Below are 14,817 nucleotides of genomic sequence, written 5' to 3' on the forward strand. Positions count from 1 at the left end.
TTTCTGCAACCAATCTCTTTTCTTTCTCAGTAGCTGCAGGCATGACTGGGCATCTAAAGCGGGAGGCCAGTTGAATATAGGGTCAGGCTGCTGAAGCCTTAGAGATGGGGGGATAAAATGCTGGCTTTAGTTCAGAAGCCCTGAGGGTGGCATTAGGACAGAATTCCTGGCAATTGAAAGGGATTGCCCACAGTCTCCCAAGTTTGCAAAACCTCTGAAATAACCGGTTTTAACCAAACAGGGATGCAGATAACTTGGTGTAGAGCCAGGAAGTACTGACCAGCATTCCAAGCAAGATGATATTCTGCAATCAGGTAAATCAGTAACTGATTTCAAACAAGCCTTGATGTGAACTTGGCTTTAATACAGTATGTTCTGTGAACCCTCTTCATTGTTCCTTGCAACTCATGGTTTCTGTGTGAACTTGTGGAGTTGTGTTTGTTCAACAGTTGAACCCATGCATTGATTCATTCTCTTCTGTTTGGAACATTGAATGCAAATTGTCCTTACTTTCTGGCTCATTTACTTAGTAAAAAAAAAAAAGAATCCATCCTATTTAAAACACATTCAGACCATTAATAAGATTTATTTCAGTCCATGAGATAACATATGGTAAGACAGCCTAAATTTGCTTGTGTCAATAGAATAGAATAGAATAGAATAGAATAGAATAGAATAGAATAGAATAGAATAGAATAGAATAGAATAGAATAGAATAGAATAGAATAGAATAAACAAAGTTGGAAGGGACCTTGGAGGTCTTCTAGTCCAACCCCCTGCCTAGGCAGGAAACTCTACTCTGCTTTGGTAATGAGGCCAGCAAGGAGGGCAGTTTATGGTGCAGGGAATTGGTGGGATTCCCAGCTGCTGGGATTTTAAAAAAATCAATCATTCCCCTTAATGTGGACTGGGATTGGGGGAGGAGGCAAGTTTTGACAGATAGCTAGAGTGGTGGGTTTAGCCATCTGTCAGAATGTTTTGTTTGCTTTAGAGTCCCCGTCCTACCGCTTTCTCTAGCAATATGGGCCTTCTGCTCTCTTCTAGTGTCAAATCAGCCCAGCAAGACAAAACAAAGTGACCATGGATGGAAGTCACTAGGCCTTGGGATCCACATAGATTCCATCCAATAGTTGTGCTGATTCATGCTGGTGGTTTTTAACCTCGTCGGTTGTAGATTACATCTATGATGTTATTTTTCATTGATTTTATGTTCTTATGGGTTTATGTTTGTATGCGGTTTTAAAATATTGTTAGCTGCCCAGGATCATGAATTTGAAATGGGTGGCCATGTAAATGGAAGTAAATTAAATAATCAACTGGAAAGACACAGCACCAAGAGGAGTAAATAGATGCTGAGGAGATATCATTCTTGTCATCATTGTAAAGTGACATAGGCCATACATATAGAAAGCTTTGTGTTAGAAAAATGGTAGATATCATGCCTTCTGCATGGAACAGAAAAAATAAGGTCAGCTGGCTTCAGTTATAAGCTAGGAATGAAAAGAGGGATGTGTTTTTCAGGAATGTTTGGCTGGGATCAGGGGTGGGATTCAGCTGGTTCGGACCGGTTAGGGAAAACTGGATGCTAATTTTACATCTGGTTCGCCGAACCGGTAGTTTCAAGGACTGGCTGGCCCCGCCCACCCCTCCCCTCCCCTGAGTCTCCACATGGCCCATTTTGGATATCAGGTAAGTGCAGGGCCCACGCAGAGGCTCTGGGAAGGTGAAAAACGGGCCTCAGGAGTTCCGGAAGCCTGGAAATGGGCCCGTTTCTGGCCTCCGGAGCCCAGGGGAAGCCATTTTTGCCCTCCTGGAGGCTCAAAGAAAGCCTCTGGAGCCTGGGGAGGGCAAAAACGCCCCCCCTGCCATGGTGCAGGAGGCCAAGTAGGCCACACCCACCATGGCCATGCCTACCCAGCAACCGAGCAGAGAACCAGTTGCTAAAATTTTTGAATCCCACCCCTGGCTGGGATTGAATTTGCAGATGGCCCAAAGCTGGGGGAGAAGGCTAAAACGTCAGAAGATAGGACCAAGGTTCAAAATGAATTTGAAAGATTTGAATATTGCATTCAGTGGCAAGAAAGGCAGGCCTCTGCATTTAGATAGGAAAAATTGGATGTAAAGTTACATCTGGTTACGTGACACCTGGTTCTCAATAGTACTTGTGAAAAGAATCTGGATGTCCTGGTAAATCACAGGTAAGCCAGCAGTGTATTACAACTGCCCAAAGGGTCAATACAAACTTAGGCTGCATTAGTAGAGGTGTAATATAAAGATCACAAAAAGTGGTAATTCTGCTTTTATGCTACACTGGTCAGATTACACCTGGATTACTGTGTCCAGTAATCTTTGTGTTGTGGTTCACAATCCTTGTATTGTGGTTATCAATACAAGGAAGCCAAGGAGCTGGAAATAGTGCAGAGAAGACCAACAATGATGATGTTGGATCTGGAGCCAAACTTTTATGAACAACAGTTAAAAGAACTGTATAGTTTTAGCTTAACCTTAAGCCTAAATTTAAGGCTAAGGGAAATTATAACCATCTCCCAGTACTTGAAGGGTTGTCATAGGGAAGAGGTTGTGGATTTATTACCTGTAACACCCAAGAGAAGGGCAAGAATCAATGGGCAGAAGATTCTGAGAAGGGGGTCCAAGCTTGAAATATTTCCTCATAGAACTACAGATACTCAAGTTACAACCACTTTTTTAGTAAGTTACTTAGTATCAATCTGCAAAGTTGCAGCTGTCATAGTCTCTCATGGCCCCTTGGTCACATGAAAAACTTAAAAATGCCTACTATATCTAATTGCCATGCTAATTTGGAACGGTGAAAATATTGGTCCAAATGATCTGGTGGGCATTGAGAAGAAAAAGGTTGTAGCATGGGAGAGGAATTTTTTAGACTGCAGAATACATTAAGCAGCAGTAAATTTGCCTCATAAATGAATTCTCCTAGGAACTGAAAGAGCTTCAGTCATAACAATCAGTGGATGATAGTCCTTATTTACTAAACAATATACAATTCTACAAAAAGTCCTGGTATTTTAACCTTCATCTGAGCCACTAGGCAAAAAGTTAGAACACGAGTCAAAACTAGGGGTCAGGTCACATTCCCTTGGTTATTTAGTCCTTCACAGATATTCCACAAAGATGCTTTCAATGAAATTCTTTAGTTTTCACAAGGAATTCATTAGTGAAGCACACTGCAAAAATGGTTCTGCTGTGCTCCAGCTAAACTATTAATTAATATTTTGTTACCTCACATCTCAGCAAAATGCCCACCAAAACCAAAAACTGGCAATGAAGAAAACTCAGCTCAGATAGGAAAATTTATTGGAGAGATAAAGTTAAGTGATATTTACCTAGATTTACAGCCCTGAAAATTATTTGTGTTCATGGATTAGACTGAGGCTAAGAAAGGTTTAAATCCTGGCTCATTCATCACAATTAATTAACATCCATCTGCCTTACATACCTCACAAGATGGTTATGTAGATAAACTGGGAATGAACAAAAACTATGTACTTTAGCTTAAAAAGGAAAGATGGAAAAATGTCAAATATTTTATTTAAAATTATCAAATCTCATAGAATTCCCTACGATTCAATGGTAATTTCAAATTTTTAGAATCTGTTATTGGAATAAAAATGAAGTCCTATAATCCCATATTTGAAAATAAATTCTACTGAAGCCAGAGGAAACATGTTTGCACAATGTATGCATTGCACTGGGATACACATGCCATAATACAATTCTGTGAACTCATTGGTTAAAAAGATAAAAAATTCCCATGAGTCTAATTTGAGTTCTGGTTACCACATAATAAAGGGCCAGTTTGGTGTGGCAGTTAAGGCATCAGGCTGGAAATGGAGAGACCGTGAGTTCTAGTCTCACCTGGGGCACGAAACCAGCTGGGTGACCTTGAGCCAGTCACTCTTTCTCAACCCTAGGAAGGAGGCAATGGCAAACCACAGCTGAAAAACTTTGCTAAGAAAATTACAGGATTCCAAGACAATTGCAGCAGTCTCTGAGAATTGAATGGAAGGGGAAAAAACCCCAAATTCTATGCATACAGTATACGTTTAGAGGTTATGGGATAACATGGGGGCGGGGTTTAGAAATATGCAATACAATGCAGACCAGACTGAACTACAGATCAAACAGCCCATTGACCATGCTAGTGGAGAACTGATGGGGGGTGGTGGTGGGAATCCACAATGTCTGGAGATTGCTGAGTTGCTTGCTTCAGTCTTACTATTCCATAAGACACACTTGGAAAGAGATTCAATTACATTACTGGCCTTAGCTGAATTCCATTCAACTGTTCAGTTATCCCCCCTCCACAAGATACAGAAATATATGTCTGTTATTTTTTGTCTTTTAAAAGTCAGTGTCATCAGAAGACTTTGCCAAGCCAAATTTGATTGTTATGGTGCCATCATAATTATGTCAATTTCCACTTTCTCTGTTAAAAATGAAAATGGAACTGCTCAAAAAAGCTGAAGCAGATCTCATGGGATATTAAACTTACTTTGCAATCAAACTAAGGAAAGCCTTCAGAAAATGTTCTTTCTCCTGCCAATTTCACACAAACATCCGACAGCATCAAGTTGACATACTAGAAAAGCATATTTTTTTAGTACACATCTTGATTTTATCACATGGGTAAAATGCAGACACTCTCTGAAACTCTCTTTCTAGCTCAATCAAAAGAATCAGAGAGGGAAGTAAAAGTAGCAAGCTTGTGTAGATACAGACCTTAGACTATTGTTTGGCTCCATAGATGTATCACGTAACACATTTGTTTTTCTTTCTGTTATTTTCTGCAATGTTTGCGTTTCTGCTAAATCGGTCTGCTTACGTAGTGCTGTATACCGATGACTGATGTTTTCAGTGCTTTATGCACAGAATAATGGGGTTTTACTGTGCTATATACACAGAATAATATTGGACTAGAATTTGCCTAACAATCTCAGACAACTACAACACATTTCAGAAAATCCAGTCTACTCTGAAATCTATTATTCTCAATAGTGTTTAATATTTAATGCCATTTCTGATTTAAGGGAAATGATTTCAAGTACTAACCCGCATGTCTGGAAGTATTAAACAAAACCTAAATACACTAAACTCATCTTTGCTGACAAAATAGTATTTTTCTTGCATTTCTCTCTCATCTCCACTCCTCTTGGCATTGTTAACCATCATTTAAGTATTTACAAATGGGACTACCAAGAATACTAAATATATATATATATATCTTGTCGCTTATCTGATGAAAGTATCTTGTCTGAAATTTAATACGGTTAAAAAGATTTAATGCTTAGCTTGGAAAATCTGTCTTTCTTGAGAACAAATGATGCTTCTGTTTGTGGCATCCAGTACTTCTTTTATTTTTTAACAATTCAAGACAAGGCTTTAATAACTGCACTTTAAATCACAGGACCACTCTGCTAGGCCAAAAGATAAAAAGAAAAGGATAGCAGATTGTTTTGAGTTTTGGAAAAAAAAAGCAGCAGAATGAAAACTGTGGTGGGGCCAAGTTAATTTGATTGTTTCTTTCATGCTTAAAATAATCAGCAGATATGGTAGTCCTCAACTTACGATAATTGTGCCCCAAATTTATGTTGCTAAGTGGAAAATTTAAGTGAGTTTTGCCCTATTTTACGATTTTTCTTGTCACATTTGTAAAGTGAATCACTTCTGTTTCTTAAATGAGCAAACAGGGATATTAAGTGAATGTGATTTCCCCATTGACTTTGCTTGTCAGAAGGTCGTAAAAGGGGATCATATGACTCTGGGACACTGCAACCGTCATAAATGAGAGTCAGTTGTCAAGCATCCGAATGTGAATCACATGACCATGGGATGCTGCAACGCTTGTAAGTGTGAAAAATGGTCATAAGTCACTTTTTTCAGTGCTGTTGTAACTTTGGTCACTAAATGAACTGTTGTAAGTCAAGGGCTACCTGTATTTTATTGCTTGAGTACAAGAAACAAGCATTGTTACACCAAAAAAGAACTCTCACTCTCACGCACACATTTCTATCTCATTGGCCTCTGAAATGGGGTTGTATGACCTGAATCTTAAAACATAGTTCTATTCCAGAGGGAATAGGGATAATTGGCAGGAAGAATCTCTATTTGCTCTAACTAGCATCTTCTCAATTGACTTTTTCCATATAAAGCTCAATGGGATTGTATACGGCCATCTTAACTATTATTGTCAAAACTTTGCAAACTTTGTGAAAAAAAGGTTTAGTCAAGAGTAAGAAATGGGAATGTAGCAATAATTTCTCAATTCTGAGACGCTAGTTCAGTTCACATCGCATATGAAGCTTTGTTTTCATATTTTAATGCCATGTCATAACACATCAGTATGGTGTCATATTAATTGATTCATCCTTAATTTCTGCAGCTGCCCATCTCAGACGGGTGACTCTGGATGGCAATAATAAAAACAATTAAATGCAATTATAGTAGAGTACAAAAATAAATATAAATATAGCAGTCAAGATTTGGGGGGGGGAAATTTAAAAAAAAACAAACATCACAGATTTAGGAACTAGCAACAAAGCAACAGTATTCCCAGGGTGCCAACTCTGTGACCTTGGATGGCACACACATACAGTCTGTTTGATTTACCATCAGGTCTAGCTTGAAAGAAATTCAAGAAATTCAGAGTCTGTTTAGTGGTCGTACTGGCACTAGTTGTATTCCTTCGTAGCATGTCACACTATTCTTCCAAAATAGAGAGATTTGGGATATTTTTCTTTTAGAGCAGGCCACTGGACAATGAAGTAATCTGAAAAGTGGTAAAGAATTTTTCCTGACAGAGATAGATTTTCAACACGGCAGATGCTCTCAACATACACAATGGTTATTTTCTTTAGTCCCAGTATTTTGAGTAAAAAGGCAGATAGACATATGGGGACACACGTTCCTGGGCCATTGCATAGCACCTAAAAAGAAAAAAAGAAAAGAAAAGGGCTCATCAAACCTTCCAAAAATCTTTAAAAATATATTAGCAAAAAGTATATAAAGTAGATATGCACAGTACATTCGAAATGAATCCAGATTTAACACAAAATACAAAAAAAAAAGGGGGGGGGGAAGCTAATGTTGACATATGAGTAAAGCTTAAACATTGGAAATATGCACTTTAGCATTAAATTGAAAAGGTGGATCAAAGATTTAATCAATGTTCATCATCTTGAATAAGCAGGCCAAAGCAGATTTGTCAGCCAATCAGAACCGGGATGCCTTTTATGTACTTTGGCTTAAGCGAGGAGATGATTCACTGCCCTTCTGAATAACTCACATTGGGAAATGCAGTTTTAAAAAATCCAACTTTTTGGACAAAAGAGAAACTAGCTCTTTCGTTGAAGTTACTTGAGATAAATGTAGAAGCTGGGAGGCAAGGTCTTGAGTTTATTTCCTCCTTGCAAACTTCATTTATTCCAGGGAACTCTCTGAGCAGCCTGAGGCTCACACTCCTTAATTGCCTGGACCTGAGGCTGGTCACTATGGGCAGAGGCCTGCTCTGATTTCCCAATGAGTTGGATAAGCAGTTTCATCTTCAAGATGGTCATTTAAGTCCTCCCACCATGATTACCTCCTTCCTATCCTTCCTTATACTTCAGAAGTACAACCTTCCTAGGGCAAATGCAGCTTAATTGGGCTTCACAGCCTGGAAGAAGTAGCTGATTTTTGTCTCATCAGTTGGATCCAGATTAGACAAAGGAGCAACGTACCAATATCTACTCCCCGAACTAATCCAAACTCATAGATCCTGTGAATTCAGGAAGGCAAGGAGAGTACTAAGTTGACTCAGACAAAGAGATAAGTAAAGACCTCCTTCTCCTCCTCTTGCAAAAGTCTGGAGGCCATGTTCATCACTAATTCTCAAACTCTTTGCACCACAAAAGGAACACCTGTCTTTTCGCTTCCTTCCTTCCTTCCTTTCTAATTGACTAATTAACTATCTGCCCTTACTTATGGTTGTCTTCTTCCACTACCCCGATCTGTTACAAGGTCCTCGGTCCCCATTTTTCCCCTCCCTCCTCTTTCTTCTGAACTCCCAACCCCCCACATTTAAGACATTTGTACCTCTCCTTTCTCTGGCTTCTCCAAAAATCACACTTGGCTTTCTCCTTCCCTCTCTACTGCAATATAGAACATGCATTGGACTCTCTTCCTATTAAAAGTGCACCGTACAGGCTGTTCCACTGTTACCCCCCCAGGGCTGTTCATTTCCATCCCTCAATACTGCTTATTGTTTTAAATGCTATTTCCCAATGAAAGCTGCGTTTCCTTTCAATGCTATTTCCCACTGACTATTAGTTCCCCTACTGAGTGCTTTGTGAATGTTTTCATATTTTCATGGTATTGTCCCCTTAATAGTACTTCCTTTCAATACCATTTCCCCCAATAAATAGTTCTCCAATGAATGTTACCTCTCCTTTTATTGCTCTTTCCCACCCGCTGAGCTCTCCACTAATGTTTTTCATGCGATGGTTGTCTTCTCCCTCAGTAGATTCAAATCTCCTTTCTGAGGTATATGTGGTTGCCATTTCTGTGATCCGTATTTACTGTAGGACAAGCTCGCCACGTCACATTGCCCTCACGTGACGTTTTGCGACATTTTTCCCATTTGCAGAGCTGGGGAGGGCGTAGCCTGCGCATGACACATCTGGCCAGCAGGACGCCAGTTTGACACTCCTGCTCTAGGACATGTTGTGTTTAAATCCCCTTTAATTAAAAGATCTCAGTTGCATCCTGATCCCTGATGAATAGTTTCTGAGTACAGGAAGTCCTCAACTTACAACCATTAATTTAGCAACAGTTCAGAGTTACAACCGCACTGAAAAAAGTTACCATTCCTCGCACTTACAACTGTTACAGTATCCCAATGATATGATGATTAAAATTTGGGTGCTTGGCAACTGGCATGTATTTATGATGGTTGCAGCCTCCTGGGGCCATGTAATCGCCATTTGCAACCTTCCCAGCCTCTTTCTGACAAGCAAAGTCAATGGAGGAAGCCGATTCCCTTAACAATTGCAGTAATTCACTTAGAAACCACACCCCCAAAATAATAAAATCAAGCATAAAATTGCTTAACAACCTTCTTGCTTAGCAAGCAATCAAATTCTGATTCCCAATTGTGGTTGGAAATTGAGCAGTACTTTTATACACCCTCATAAAAGAAAGATTTAAAAGGAAGCTGCCCTTCTTTACCGAAAGAAACATAAAGTGATATACTAAGGAATTTGGGATAGGCAAAGAAATCCTATTCTGTCCCCTTATAGAAAGAAAGACATTGTGAACTTAGCTGAAAGGAGGAAGGTACTGTATGTGGAAAAAGAGAAGTGGGTGGGGGCATGCAATAAAACTAAGAAAATCACTATTAAGTGCTATAGAAAGATAAACAACATGGCTGCGGCCAATCTTTTCTAATCACACTGCATGATTTCATGGCAGATGGTCAAAGTTATTATGTCCTCAATGAAGTGTTTTTGGGGGGAGAGGGGGTGAACAGATTAAAATTGAATGTGACGTCTGCTCCTAGATCGACTTCCCTTAATATGCAATTGGGGTTCTCTCATATATTCTGAAGATTTGATGGATGACATGTTTCCCCGCTTTTAAAAAAAAACTAGGCCTTCCTAAAAATTTTTACACACAAGAAGAATGTATCCCACAATAAGAGCCTAACGAGTGTGAATTTCTGAAAAAAAATATTAGGAAAAACAGAATCTCAGAAGGAGTCTGGCGGCTCCTTTTCCAACTGTTGTGAAACTTCCAGCCAGGCAGGGAGGAGAAGTCAAGCAGGGAACTAGCCTTGAGTCCTTGCGCAGCTATGAGAAGCGTAACTTTTTTTTGTTGTTCCCAAGGGAAGGCAAACAGCCTGGGAAGATTCTTGTAATTTAGGCAGAACACAATAAAGTTGCTGACTTGGACCTTTCACGAGTTGATTTGGTTGCTTGCTGACATAAAGTAACAAACTGTATTGAAAGGCATAAGTTTTTATAAGCCGCAGCTTTTTTCATCCGATAATGCAGCTCACAAAAAGCTTATGCCTTTTAATATATCCTTTTTAGTCGGGAAAAAATATTCCCAGATGCCTGGTTTTTTTCCCCCCACCACAATCTAATACTTCTCTCCTGAAAAACAATGTTTTCAGACAAAAGCAGGGCAAAGCATAGGGTGCATTGGGACCATCCAAGATTTCTGTGGGAAGAAGAGAAATTGAGAATGTGGTTAGCATGAGTCATCCATGAATTTGTTATAATTTGGCCTTAGAAAATTACATTCATAGGTCATGGGGGAGATAAATAGCTAGAAAGAAAAACAGCAGTGGTCTGGTTTAAGTCTACCTTCCTCTTGTATAACAGTCTCTAATGGAAACAAATGGGAACAGTTCTTGAATTCTACAGTATTAATTATTATTCTGTAGGCTCAGCTGAGAATTATTTTTAACTCAACACAGCATTATCTCAGAATTCTTTGTGCTATTTACCCTTTCTATATTACATTTTCTCCTAAATATAACTTACTACCGAATGACTTTCACAATCTATCCTAAGAAACAGAAACTGGCTACACCTGGACTGAATCTCACAAAATAGGAGACAGATCTTGCTCTGCAAGTATACCAACTATTCTTACCCCATCTTTAGTCGCCAGCATGTAAGCAAAAAAATATATACAGAAAAATAGCGGCTCAAGCAATTCATATCCCAAAAAAATCCACTGCCGCTTTCCAGGACCTTATTTATTTATTGGTTCGATTTATATGCCGCCCTTCGCTGGAGACTCAGGGCGGCTTACAATGCGTTAAGCAATAGCCTTCATACTTTTGTATAAACCTGCTTAGTAGGGCTTTCGGGCCCCCCTAAGTGGTGTTCTTTTTTATACAAAGTCAGCTTATTGCCCCCACAAACCGGGTCCTCATTTTACCTACCTCGAAAGGATGGAAGGCTGGTCAACCTTGAGCCTGGTGAGATTTGAACTTGCAGTAATTGCAGGCAGCTGGTGCTACTTAACAGCACTTTAGTCTGCTGCACCACCAAGGCTCTCACCTTGTCCAAATATTTTTCCAAATGACTAGTATTTTCTTCTTTTCAAAGCTGAAAATCTTTTAAATAGACAAAGAAGGCACCCCAAGCAATAAAGCAACACACTGTAAACATAGATGTAGAAATTGCAGGTGGAAGGGCTACTGAGAAAACGTATTCTCGCTCACACCGAAAGGAATCTTTCTTGTAACACTCACCTGTAGTGACAAGTCCAGGGAGTATATAAATTCAAAAGAATACCCTTTGATCTTCAGAAGGACTAGTCTGAAGATTGATGCAAATTTAAACTAATTAAATTCACCAGGCAACGTTCCTATTTTTAATAAAACTTCTATATACACATGGTAAGTGTCCCTCAAGCTCAGCTTGACTTTTGGTAACAACATTGACTATATCCAGATCCTAATTCTGAATTTCAGATCCTGATTTCCTAAAAAGCATTTTAAGGCACATGTTGGTGACTAAGGGTGCAAGGAGGATGTACAAATTGTAAAAACATCTACACACAGAGCATTACACATCATCCACATGTCTTCTCTTGAAGCCCTATGTTCTTGGTGATTCACAACATAGACCACAGGTGTGAACATTTAAAATTGCAATCCAAAACATTAGGGGGGGGGTAAGCCTTGGTGAATACAGGGAACTTATCTGAGAAAAAACATGCACAAGAGTTGAGCCATCTAAAACTCCAAAATAATTAATTACGCAACCTCCTTAAGATAGAGCAGAATTTTGTACAAATAAATGAACATCTAATGTGCTTCCTAAAAACCAAGAGACAAAACAGCTCTTTAATGTACAACATATTAATCCTTGCCTGGAAGGCTGGAGAAAAGTACCAAAAATCTTTTTTTTTCCTCATTCCTTGCCCCCAACCATGGCAGATTATGAACTTCAACACTTTCCAGATGAAAGCGGCTTCAGTCTACAGAATATAGCAAATGTATTCAACTGACATTTACTGGTTCCAGTGAAAAAAACAGAGCTTCCAGCCTCGCAGGGATTAAATGTCAGCCAAATAGGCTAAACGTGGAGGAAAACATCAGTTTTCAGACACATCATGGTGATGAAAAAAAAAATCCAGTGTGTTTTAATTACAAATTGAAGATCTCTAGATGTTCCGAAGTGAAATGAAACAGGAAAATGACATTGTTCCCAAATCCTTCCAGCAAAGACTTGTCTTGAATGTCCTGCCATTTTGCTGAAGGAAGCCTTGAGGTCTTCATTGGAGCAGAGACCTATTAGAGAGGCTGGTCTTTGTGAGCAAAATCCTGGTAGCGCAACAATCTATTTCCACATTCTGTGCCAGAGCCTCTTTGTAGCCAACTAATTGCCTGAATTCTGGCAGCGTGTCACAAAGGCACCTAACAAACATCTCTGTATTCCCTCTTTGCCTACAGGACACAGCTCAATTTACAAGGGTTTTTTTTTCCCCTCCCAAAAAGGAATCAGCGTGGCAAAATAACTACAATGCTGGGTGTATATGCAGCTAGTTTGCTTAAAATGTAGTTCTGCTATTAGTTATGCATTTCCAGTTTCAGTGGGTCTTAGGATATTTATACAAGTCTGGCCAAACTTTTCTCAGACTTTAGGAAAGGGGAATGCTTGTTATGTGTTTCTATGTTTGTTTTGATATTTTCTAAAAGCCCATTATAGCAGCTCAAGTTGTATTAAGCAGCATTTAAGCTGTACATTTAAATATGTAGCATGCATTTAAATCAACACAAAGGCAAGAATCAAGCATCTAAGTGTAAAAGCAAAATCACCACTGGCCCTAATCCCCAGTTAGTAAACACAGATCTAATATTTTCGGTAGAGAATGTTTCATTGTCTGCGACTTTCCACTGAGTTGTTTCCTGCTTTTGATATTTTGGCTGTGCTCAGAATCCTCAGTAGCTCTCAATTTTATTTATTTATTTGAATCCCACCCTTGCTATTTTTACAAATCAGTTAAGGCAGCGAACATATCCAACCTATCTTCCTCCTCCTATTTTCCTCATAACAACAGCCTTGTGAGGCGAATTGAGCTGAGAGAGAGAGAGAGAGAGAGAGAGAGAGAGAGAGAGAGAGAGAGAGAGAAGTGACTGGCCCAAGATCACGTAGCTGGCTTTCATAGCTAAGGCGGGACTAGAACTCCTGGTCTCCTGCTTTCTAGCCTGGTGCCTTAACCACTAGACCAAACTGGCTCTATGAAGATGTTCTGGTATGTGTTTTTGCCCTGTTAATTAAAATTGTTCTTGAGAAATATTGAACATAAACATAATGTATTGTAGGGATATGCAAACTGAATATAAATGCAAATTTGAAAGGGGGGGGGTGCTTTGGAGTGCATAGGGAAATGTGTGTCACACCTGTCTGGAAATGCATCTTGTTCTGGACTAACAAGGCAGCTGTGCATTCCTGGCAAAAACCCTGGATGTTTTAACAAACCTGTGCTTTAGTTGCACCTCCACAGCCCCAAAGCACTTTTTTTATCAGCATAAAGCTCTAGATAGATGCTGTCAGTGACCGTAGGCCACTTTGGCTAGACACAATACTATGTTGAGAGAAGTGCTGTATCTATAACACACCTGTGGTTGGGTGGAAGCCAAACCGCCCACAACAAGATCTTTTTTAAAAAAAAAAAACAGAACGTACAGACTGTAATAAGACAATGCACAAAATTGCTGGATGTGAAACAGACATTCTTGCATCGGTGAGTTGATGCAATAACTCATCAAGAAAAATGAACTCATTAAGAAAAATCAGAAGATAAGATGGGAGAGTCCAAACTCATCATTTCAGTCACACTGAACTTCTGATGTGACTAGAAATCAGAATAATTAGCATGTGGTACCTGTCCCTTCACCCCTATCCTATACCTTCACCCTATCCTATACAGCTGGCTGGTGACTTTGGGCCAGTCATTCTCTGTCCACCCAACCCACCTCACAGGATTGTTAATCAATGGTGGGATTCAAAATTTTTTACTACCGGTTCTGTGGGCGTGGCTTGGTGAGTGTGGCATGGCTTGGTGGACGTGGCAGGGGAAGGATACTGTAAAATCTCCATTCCCTCCCCACTCCAGGGAAAGGTTACTGCAAAATCCCCATTTCCTCCCAACCAGCTGGGACTTGGGAAGCAGAGAATAGATGGGGGCGGGACCAGTCAGAGGTGGTATTTACCGGTTCTCCGAACTACTCAAAATTTCTGCTACCATTTCTCCAGAACTGGTCAGAACCTGATGAATACCACCCCTGGTTGTTATTGTGGGGAAAAAATAGGAGGAGGAAGGAGTAATATGTATATTCACCACCTTGGGTTACTTATAAAGTAATGAAGGCAGGACAAAAATCTAATAAAAAAAAAATACCAATTAGCCTGAGCACCAATAACTCAACTGGTCTCTGGGTCTCTCTACTGTATTCCAGGGTGGATAAAAATCAATGATTTTTTTAAAAAAATCAAAAAAATCTGATTTTTTTTATTTAAATCGGATTTTTTTGATTTTTATCGAATTTATTTTAATAAAAAACTTTTGGGGTAAAAATCTATCGTAAGAGTTTTCTATTTAAGATACATAAATAATTCAGTTTATTCAGCATGAAATGGAGCTTAGTTATGTAGCATGAGGCTGTATATTCTGCAACACTGGGACTATCGGTGAGTCAACAGTGGGTCAAAGGAGTAGCAGAGATGACAGTTGCTCTTTAAAAATTATGATTTAAATTGAGTTGATTTAAATCAAGCCTTT

General features: G+C 39.4%; 1 protein-coding gene across 1 annotated transcript in view; it reads right to left on the reverse strand.

Annotated features, from left to right (window-relative positions):
• Positions 1–6,364: 6,364 nt before the first annotated feature.
• Positions 6,365–14,817, reverse strand: part of ALG14 (ALG14 UDP-N-acetylglucosaminyltransferase subunit) — a 45,176-nt gene continuing 36,723 nt past the window's right edge. Inside the window, exon 4 of the mRNA XM_070941185.1 lies at positions 6,365–6,962. Within this exon, the coding sequence (XP_070797286.1) occupies positions 6,732–6,962 (231 nt within the window). The 3' untranslated portion in view covers positions 6,365–6,731. The remainder of the gene's footprint in view (positions 6,963–14,817) is intronic.

Source organism: Pituophis catenifer, unplaced genomic scaffold (genome assembly GCF_029215685.1).
Source record: "Pituophis catenifer annectens isolate HBS135680 unplaced genomic scaffold, rPitCat1.0.hap2 SCAF_3, whole genome shotgun sequence".
Classification (NCBI taxonomy): domain Eukaryota; kingdom Metazoa; phylum Chordata; class Lepidosauria; order Squamata; family Colubridae; genus Pituophis; species Pituophis catenifer.